This window comes from Strongylocentrotus purpuratus, unplaced genomic scaffold (genome assembly GCF_000002235.5).
Source record: "Strongylocentrotus purpuratus isolate Spur 01 unplaced genomic scaffold, Spur_5.0 spur5_scaffold_20, whole genome shotgun sequence".
NCBI classification, from domain to species: domain Eukaryota; kingdom Metazoa; phylum Echinodermata; class Echinoidea; order Camarodonta; family Strongylocentrotidae; genus Strongylocentrotus; species Strongylocentrotus purpuratus.
This window is the reverse complement of record NW_022145606.1, coordinates 31,390,046-31,400,459: the sequence shown is the minus strand read 5'-3', so window position 1 is coordinate 31,400,459 and position 10,414 is coordinate 31,390,046. Positions and strand designations below refer to the sequence as shown.

Here is a 10,414-nt window from a genome sequence, read left to right as displayed (position 1 = left end):
ATGATCATCTCCAAGTATCCACCCCTCACTCTTGACCGAGGCCATACATATTCATCTACTTAAAAAAAAAAATCTTACTTACTATAATGTACATACAGTTTAACTAAAAGTACTAAGTATTTCCAACATAAATTATACATGATACACATTTTCCGTGCCTGACTCATCTTATAAAAGTAAACAAAGGATTCAGTTTGGGGAGGGGGGACTAAATAAACTCAGCGAATGAATACTAGCCCCAACCAACAAGACCCATCAAAAACGCGGTCTCTTCTTCCTCTTTCCTTATAATAGTCATAATCGATTACTTTTACCAATGACTTTAATATTATCATTTTCCCCTCTCTCTCTCTCTGAATTGATAATTAGTTATACACTTTCTATATTTGTCTTCGTTTTTTCATTCTTAACTAAATTATACAAATACATTTCTTAACTAAATTTACAATAACAAATCAGCTTGACAACCGCTACCCCCCGCACGCGTATTTTTTTTTTTACACGACAGCCTGTGATTTTACGGCTTAAATTTCAATATACGCGCTCACGAAGAGTCTAGCTAGCTATCTAGTTTAGCTACAGAAGCTTAAAAAGAGAACACAAAAAATTGGACTTTAATTAGTTATTGATTTGCCTCACCATTTATAAAGGCCAAAAATAGAACTGAATAAATACTGAGATTCGAACCAACAAGATTGCATTACACTGTCCTTCCCGATTGATCTAACTATTGGTTGATAAAAGGGTTTGCATGATTATTATAACTCTATCACTATCTCTAATGATTACCATGTGCGCATGCGTAGGGTAAGCTAGCTAGCTAGACTCTTGGTGAGCGCGTTTATTGAAATTAAAACCGTAAATTCACAGACTGTCGTGTAAAGAAAAAATACACCCCGCACAGTTCCAATGGCGCTTGCCCTGCCCTTTCTCAGATGCGATCGTACCTGTCAACGCGGTAGGTAAATTTGCCCCGACTTTTCGGTCAAGCAAATAGGTAACTCATGCATGAAGAAGGGAGCGGCACTAGCTTTACCTGTGCGTACAAAAGGTTTTTCATAATCAGTTTACCTACTCATTATATCCGATTTATTAATGAGGCGAAACACTTTTTGTCTTGGTTAGTAAACTACATGTGTATCTTATATGTGAATCGTCAAATTCGTCAAATTCATCTCGGTCCATATACATACTCTTAAATTGGAACCTAGATGTTCCAATAACATGGCCAGGTATAGAAACCCTGAGTTAAAGTTTGGAAGTAATCAGAGGGTATACTCCCGACTCATACATTACCAATAACCAGTATCCTTTTAAATATGTATACTAAAAGCAATCAAAATAGATAGTTTAGAATCATGAGAAAAACAGTTAGTCATTACTATTAGCCATTAGTAGCTAATGGCATGATATTACTCGGTTGTTCGGTATAGGGGGTACATTTCTGCCTCTTCTAAATCCTCAGTGGTCAAAATCAGAGCTGGCATCTTGTCGTCGTCTCTTGATAAGGATCGATACGATGAAGAGATGAACGACCATGACGACATGGATGAAGCCGACAATGATGAACACCTTCGTGAATGACTGGGTGACATCAAACAGGTAACCTAGGAAATGATCATACCAGAATTATAAGTATTTGTCAATGATTTGTTATGTTAAAATTGCAAGGCATACTAAGACACAGTTTTGACCATAACCTAAGCAGACATACATAAGTTTCCTCCCAGGTAGATATTTCTTACAGGGTTCGAACTGTTCGAGGCTACATGAATTGCCTGCCTACATCTTTTTCTCTCAACTAGCTATGACACGCATAAAGTGCCATAGATAGCTAAATCTCGTTACCTAAAACTCACGAAAGTCATACCGCGATACAATTTGCATGTTGACTGAAAAATAGTGACGGAACAATTCTTCTACACATGGATTTAAGAAATATCAATCTGATCGCATGTTTACCAAGACCTTTTATAAAATCAAGGTAAGGTAATTAGACTAGACTCGTGCGTCGTTTTTGTTAAAATGTGTGAGTATAGGCCTAACTAAATGATCTAGCTATAACTTAGATGCCGTGGAGCGACAAGGACATTGAACTTGAGAAACTTGTTTATCGATAATTATACTACTGTCTTCAGATTATCGCTTTTGAAAAGCAATCAATCCAAGAGTTGATGTTGTCTGTCCATAACCCGAAAAATAATTTATAATGCCAATACATACAATGGGGTGTTGGATAAATGGATTTGTCAAAGGCTCTTCATGTTCGAAAAGAAGAAATTGGCTATGAATTACGCACCTGTAAATGTTCCTGCACTTATCGCCCCTAGTCCTTGCGCCAATTGACTGACAGCCACGGCCATGTTAAAATTCCGATCATCAAAGACTGCATCTTTGAATAAAGTGGCCATAATAGCATCCTCGATGAAGAAGGTGGAACCTTGGACAAAAGCCAAGGTAGCACGCACCGCGTAAGCAGAACTGATAAAGTCCAGCAGAAATGATGCCGTTCCGATGAGACCTATAGCGATGTAGACGACATAGACATTGATGCCTTTGTCGACGAGGATAATGAAGATAGTCCGACTGATGATGCCACCTATGCCGCCAATTGTGGAGAGAAAGACTGCTTTGGAAGGAGGGATTCCCAGGTGTTCAGCGTGGGGGACCAGAAACAGCATCCACGCATAAATGGAGAAAATTATCAAGAAATGAATCGGGATGGTGAAGAGATAAAGTGGTTCGTTTAATAAACCACATGACCGTTTGCCGGTTTGAAAGACGGAGCTTTTCCGAGATAAGCGATCATTCGATGATGTTTCCTGCTTACTTATGTTACGTCTCTCGGTTTGAATCAAATGCCTTTCCTCCAAGACACAATCTTCACTACTCTCTTCCTCTTGCTCCTCCTCCTCCTCCTCCTTTTTTTCATTTTCCTCCTCCTCCTCATTATGATAACTGATGCTTTCTGTTTGTTTTGAGGATTCTCCTTCAAAGAGACACTTCCGTTTCTCATTCACCTTAACATGACTTTTGCCTTTATTTACAGCTGCGTTTCTTGGCGCCTTGCGTATCGTTGCACCACAAGCGACAAGGTTAAAAGTGATACCGCCAAGGATAATAAACGCCCCTACATAACCATAAGCTTCGAATGACCTTTCCATTACAATGGGGAGCAGCATGGATCCAGCGGTGTAGCCGTACAACGTGATTGTGTTCACCAAAACAAACTTTTCTCTGAAGAAGTCGTTCAGTGCAATCACTGTGGGCATGAAGGTCATTGACAAGCCAACACCTGCAGAGATACAAAAAAAACATTAAAATGATAATAATGACTACTGCTAAAGATGAAGCGTACCCCCCCCCCTTCCCCAATTTCCATTCAGTTCTAGTCTCAATGTTCTTTAGCAGTGGCCTAACCTTAAAGTTGATATTCTAAGAGAATCCCAAATATTGAGATAATTACATCAATAGAAAGTTGTTAACCCCAAGATTAACACTGGTGTCCAACTGACAACAACAAGTTTAGAATGGTGAATTTATGCGAGTAAACTCTACCAAACTATCTAAGTCTGAAACCCGGAAGTGCATGTAGAGTCGGGCCTCTATCCGTGACGTCACGAACGGGACTCATGGGCTCAGTGAGAGTGAATGGCAGTGATATTCCTACGTAAATGCTATCCTGTCAGAGCTTAGATTTGTTGTTGTTAATGAGTATATTTGATGGATTTTCTGTTTTCATTTGAATGAAGAATATCGAAGCAACATTTTTCAGTCGCTGATTTCTTTTTTATATCCTCATATTCACCTATTTGGTAGAGATTTAAGACGAGTTTACTGCTTGGGAAACAAGGTTAAAAAATGCACTTATGAATAGGCGGAATGATGCATTATCTTGTCATCAGATAACTAGGAGCAGTTTTGTAAAACAAATAGGCCTGGAACTATGATAGTACTTATCATAGATGTGTGTAACTGCCTTAAAAAAAGGATACACTACAAGTTAAACATTTTATGTTGTGAAATATCAAACTTCAACGAGATCATGCAAGCACGCTTCCTCTATATTTTGACAACGTCTAGTGATCGAACGATATTCACCCGCGAGTGATGCGGCTCTTGCACGAACGTTCGTGAAGAGAGCAGAATCGGGAGGTAAGACCAGGCCGCTGCTCTAGGCGCGGCTTGCTTGTGATGGAACGTACGTGCGCTAGTTGTATATTTATCGGCAATTGCAGTAGAATGAAAGCGACGTTACCAGCTTTAAAAAAAAACCAACTAACAAAGACTTGCTCCTGACTACCGGTGTCGTAATGCACAGCATGGAAGAAGATGAAGGATCTTCAGGGCCAAGGAAGGCGAAAGACATGCGAATAAGGAAGTAGAAACCATCAGGAGATCGCTGTATGGTACTGTTCACCCCGTGCCTGGGCCGATTTCAACACCAAAACAAAAATTACATGATGAAATGTCGACTAATAGCACATCGTTGGCATGTATATGCCATAATTTTTAAAAGGGGAATTGATATTAATACTATGAAATATTAGGGGGAGGTGAAGAATTGTACATAGACTTATGATTTATTAGACTTTTCAGCCTTTGAAACAAAAATAAGCAGAAAATCGTTTCTCTTTGCACATGCTTTCTATGGAACATCCGGGTACGTGAATATGCTCTTTCCCGGACGTTACGTCATTATATAGTAGACCAGCGCCGTGACTGATTTTCTATGCAAAGAGAGGCGGATATTTTCGACATTTCAATTTCGAGTAGCCAGAATTTTGTTGTGATATACTATGCAATTGAAAAACTTATAAATAATAAATGCTTGCCGTAGGTACCAAATTAAGGGACATCTAGTTGCTTAGAATATCAGTTTTAACTTTTATCATGCCACAGGGTTAATCCCCAGTGTCACTATAAATATGACGGACAAAGAGAGAGGACAAAATATACAGTTCCTCAGGTAGACAAAGGAACATCCCTTCACTGCTATTATGTAAAAATGTGTAGAACAAGTGTCACATGCATATTCACCTGTTCTACATATTTTTACATAATAACAGTGAAGGGATGTTCCTTTGTCTACCTGAGGAGCTGTATATTTTGTCCTTTTTCTTTGTCCGTCATGTTCCTAGCGTGTGCCAAGCTCGAAATCCCCCCGTGCCAGGTTGTTTTGGAGATAATCTGATTAACGCGATGGTTCTATGAATGGCGAGTGCAAAACACACAGCACAGTCCAATGAGCATGAACAATTAATAACTGCTATTTCGAAAGCGCCCTTGCACGCACATGACACTCAATAGGTGGCATAGCGATAGAAGGCATGCAGCCTCATGACAGGCTATGAGTTAATAGATAATAGATAAGTTCCTTTTTTGAACTGCTGTTCAACCTCTGGCACGTTTGTCATTTGAAGGCTGGCAGAAGAGCATTTGTGAAATCATTTCACCCTTGCTCCTCCAGCAATAACCACTGAAACGAAGGAGGCGTTCTCTCAGTATATGGCGTTGTGTCTAAATACAACTCTACATTTCCTATAACTATGGTCCTTTCAGCTTACATTCAATGCTGCTCTCAAGATTCTTGTCTTGTAGTAATGATACTGCTACAACCAGGCGCGCCAGAAGCAGTTTAGGAGTGGGGGAGGGGCAAACATGCCAGGGGGACCACCTTCGAGGGTCAGTGGCGTAATGAGCAAAAACGTTTGGAAGTGGGGGGGGGGGAGAACAAAATTAACATCACCACTACTCTTACATGTTACATGCAGGCCCCACGGAACGTTTTTCAAAGTGGAGTATTAACGATTAGGAATAGCGGAGCAAGCGTAAATTTGCGTGGGGTCTAGGGCCTGAGCCCCGGCAGGGTGTCAAGGGGCTAAGCCCCCAGGAGCTCAGGGATTTTAGGCATTCAATTACGGTCAGATAAGCATATTTAGATACCTTATTTGTGACATTGGCAGGTCACTAATTGGCGGCGGGGGGGGGGGGGGTACAGGAGGCAGAGCCCCCGGAAGTTCGGGTTTTTAAATATTTAATAAAGGTCAGATAAGCATCCAGGGGCCTTCTTTAGGACCCTTGATTGGGTCCAGGGGGCAGATTTCCCGGAAACTCAGAGGTTTTAAATATTTAATTACGGTCAGATGAGCATCCAGGGGCGCCACTTAGAGCCCTTGGCATATGGAAACGTTGTATCATTCGTTCAATCTGACTTGCGTGCATAGAACAAATAAGCATTTTCCATGAAAAAAGTGAAGTTTTCTAAAATGTGCGTTTCTTTCCAGCATTGTGGTGCCCGGAAGTCAGTCGGGTAACATTTCATTAAGTATAGTATAAAATGACCATATGCAAATTTGCTGTACTTTTGTCGGAAAAATATATTTTATCCAGCACAATGTCGTCTCTTTTTGTGTTGGAGAAGAGCAAATAACGAGTTTCGATCACATTTTGGCCGCTCTTGCAAGATCTCACTCGTTTCACTGTGGTCAAGCGACTTTGGAGCAAGCGTTAATGAAAATAATAATCGTTAGCTTTCTTCTGGTATCAAACTTGTTTTGATTGATTGTATAATTTTGTCGTAATAAAGGAAACAAAAAGGCTTGACCAATAACCAATAACTAGCGTCTGAATTGACCTTTTGACCTTGGATTCCCTGATGCAAGCGCACATAAACAGGTTCTAATGACGTCATCTTCGCTATTAAAATCGGTGTCTTTTATCGTAAGATGCTACACTTTCACAATATCTATACCTCTTTTGTTATTGTTTGTAAGATAATAACATATTTTGTATGATATCACTGAAGTTTTGGGTTTTATTTAATGAGTAATTTTTAAATAAGAGCCATTTTACTGTTTGAATTTACTGGATCTTACCATTAAAGTCGCAGGGTAGAAAGATGCATTTTTCAACCGCGCCAAATTTAATTTTCGTTCCGACATTCTGTTAAATGGGTTCATGTTGTTAAGAATTCACTGCTTTCTGCTCCGCCAAACGTCCACATGCGGAGTCGTTTATGAACTAAATTATTCAAATTTATGGATGCTTCCTTCCCAGGTGTTTGTTTTGTTAAGGCATTTCATTCACGTGCTATCACTCTTTGTAGTCCAATTGCCAAAATGCAAATTACATTTTGGTTTTATAGTTTCATGCGGAGTCGTTTATCAACTATATCTATTCAAATTTATGAACGCTTCCTTCCTAGGTGTTTGTGGTGTTTATGCATTTCATTCCCTGTTATTCTTTGTACTCCAATTGTTAGGATACAAAATGCATTTTGGTTTTATAGTTTCATTCAATAAGTAAGTCAATACAAGAGTATGTTCTGCACAATAAAAACAATGTGTGTCCCTATTGTATAATGTAATGTGTCCCCTCATTTTGTAATAGTTAATTTACCCATTCACATAATGGAACTACCTGCCCGATGAAGCCAGTGGCCCGTGACCTTTGAGCAACCAACACCATGTGGGAGTCAGTTTGTGGTCAACTTCTGTTTTGAGACAAATCCAAGCAATCGTTTCCATATGGGGGTCCAGGGGACAGAGCCCCCGAAAGCTCAGAGGTTTTAGATATTAAATGACGGTCAGATAAGCATCCAGGGGCCCACTTAGAGCCATTTTAGGGTCAAGGGGTCGTAGCCCCCGCAAGCTCAGGGGTTTTAGGCATTTAACTACGGTCAGATGAGCATATTTTGATACGTCATTTGTGACATTGGCAGGTCACTTATTGTATCTCTTTCTCTTTCTTTCTGTTTCTCTGTAACATACTTTTTCAATAATTGAGGGGAGGGGGGGGGGGGGGTTGAGCCAAATGGGGGATATGAAGGCTTCTAAATTCGCATATTTTTCGCCCGACTGTAAATTTGGGAATTTCAAATTGTCCAACAAGTGTATACAAATATCGGAAAATCATGTCATTTCAGCAAAATTTGTAATTTTTCTAAATCACTAGTTTCGAATTAGAAATCCCCCCCCCCCCCCCAATCAGTACGCCAGCGTTCAGAGGCTCATGTCTTGTCACCCCTATGGTAAAAAACACACACGCTTTCCCATCCTCTCACAATATTTCCACGATATGCGCGTATCGCTTTTATCAAAACCTTTTTTGATAAAAATAGGTGGCATGCGGAATGTTTAGGAAATTCAATTCCTGTTAACTTTCATTTTCTTTGAATGGAATATATTATATGATTCAATTCAGGGTTGTTGTTTTTTTTTGTGGTTCTTTTTGGTCAAAATTACAAGCCATCTTTACTCCTTTACTGCCATTGTTTGTTTTTGTTTTGTTTTGCTTGTTGTTTTTTTTGTTGGGGGGGAGGCTTTTTTTGTTTGGGGGGGGGGGGGGACAAAAATGCGTTTTGCCCCCCCCCCCTCCTCCGAGTTTTTGGTTGGGGGGGGGGGGGAGTGCAAAAATCACCTCCAAATCACTAGTTGTTATATTCTAAAACGCTGTCAGTTGTTTAGAAAGTAGTAGCACGGAATATTTATGAATATATATAACTGGCGATATGATAATCAAATACATGATCAAAAGGCAACAAATACTGATGAGATTTCATTGTATAACAGAGATTAACAATAGTTCCAATTAGTCAATCTAAAGAAATCGAAGTTTCCCTCTTATCTCTCAATATTACTCTTAATCGAATGCACAAAATTGTACGCACATACCTACTATGCAGGGCACAAAATAAGCTCCATTTTGATATTTTCGATTACGTAGCTAAGTTACAAATATTTAGCTTACCTGATGAAGCGAGAAAGATTCCAACGGCAACTGAGTTTTTGAAGAAAGCGCTGGCAATTATACATAATCCACACAACCCTCCACCTAACAAAGCGACAAAACGATGGTTGATCTTCGGCAAAACGAGTGTTACAAAAGGACCTAATATGTTGACAAAAAATAAGAAAACATACTAAATCAAAGATTACAACTAAAAAGATTAGGTAATCACGTTTAAAAGTAAACACTGTTTTTAGAATCTACTTTTTTTAGATGTAAATGTCAAATTTATATTTACATGAAAACATGATTACCATATTGCTTCCCGAATATGAGGTGACGAATACTTAAATAAATTAGGAATTTCATTCAAGAAGGAGGAGAAGGATGACGACGAGAACAGAGAGAGAGAGAGAGAGAGAGAGAGAGGAATGGGGTGGGGGGGTGCAGCTCCTACCCCTGCATTACCCCAGGTAATGTTCTTTGGCAAGATGAAAATATTCGCTACTTTCTACCCAGGTAAAGTTAGTGGGGACTTTGTAGTTAGAGAATTACAAAAAAAATGCGTCATGTTTTCTCTTACTTGCAATAACCATTTTTACCATTGTTGACTAATGATGACGATGAGTATTATGGTGATGATTGTTATTATCACGATTATTATTGTAGTTGTTGCAGCTGTTGTATAATCATCGTTTGCATCATGTTATTACCTTAATTATGATTGTTTATATTATTATTATTATTATCAATATTATTAGTATAATTATAAATATGATTTTTGTTATGAAGATGATAGAGATTATGATGATCATACATAGTATTATAATTCTCGTTACCATCATTAAATTTACATATAATGCTATCTACCACTTGCACTACTAATACCAACAGTTTGTATATATCACATTTTACTTACATCCGAGGCACATAAATGTTGCAGGCAAGCTACATATAAATCCAACAGTAGCATAATCTGACTCCAGACGCTCGACCATTGTAGGAATAAAAACACCAAAAGATTTCGCGATGCCAGTTTCAATAAAAAATACCACGAATCTGCTAACAACAATCCAGTAGCCCCAAGACCATGAATTGAAGCTTGCAATAATAGACATTTCACCCTTAAAACAGAAGTATGAGTAATCCAATCCAATCAAAAAAATAATTATTTGATTTAGGCCTGACGCCCCTTTTACTTTGCAATAAGAAAGCGCTGCTTATATCGCGTCACACGATATGGTCACCAAAACAAGATATCACTTAAACAGGTCCAAGTTGGCCAAAACATTCCAGTGTTGTCTAGCTATGGAAAGGGCTTCAAAAATTCCTTGAACTAGACAGTTGAAGCTGACTTCCAAAGAGGTATAAAGCTCTTCCACAACTTTGCAGCAAACGAGAGATCGTTCTCCTGCGTACAAACGTCCGCCAAAGTTGCTTTTCGAGTCGATGATTAAGTTAAAGTTGGATTCGCGTTGATTTAACTTTATTCAGTGTGTAGGCTACACAGAATAGACGATTCTTCTACTGTATTTCAACAGTACAGTGTCTCGTGGCAAAGAACATGTGCTTTCTTAATATTCCCATCAGCTGCTCTTCAAACAGGTTTTGATGAAATATCTACAAGTTCATCTAAATGAACACTAGAAAATAGTCGTATACATATCAAAAACTTGGCAGGAAC

General features: G+C 39.0%; 1 protein-coding gene across 1 annotated transcript; it reads right to left on the bottom strand.

Moving 5' to 3' along the window:
* Positions 1-445: 445 nt before the first annotated feature.
* LOC105438055 (monocarboxylate transporter 12-like) lies at positions 446-9,728 on the bottom strand. The gene is made up of 4 exons (XM_011665379.2): positions 9,650-9,728; positions 8,752-8,892; positions 2,300-3,295; positions 446-1,607 (listed from the first exon to the last, which is right to left on the bottom strand). The coding sequence occupies exons 1-4, from the start codon at positions 9,726-9,728 to the stop codon at positions 1,462-1,464; spliced, it is 1,362 nt and encodes a 453-aa protein (XP_011663681.2). The 3' UTR covers positions 446-1,461.
* Between the last annotated feature and the right edge of the window lie 686 nt (positions 9,729-10,414).

Excerpts from the sequence above, each read along its gene's own strand:
- LOC105438055 (XM_011665379.2), bottom strand. The coding sequence starts at position 9,728 with ATGGTCGAGCGTCTGGAGTCAGATTATGCTACTGTTGGATTTATATGT. Across the intron at positions 8,893-9,649 it reads AACATTTATGTGCCTCGGAT|GTCCTTTTGTAACACTCGTT; the intron begins GTAAGTAAAATG and ends TCAACATATTAG. Across the intron at positions 1,608-2,299 it reads AAGTGCAGGAACATTTACAG|GTTACCTGTTTGATGTCACC; the intron begins GTGCGTAATTCA and ends ATCATTTCCTAG.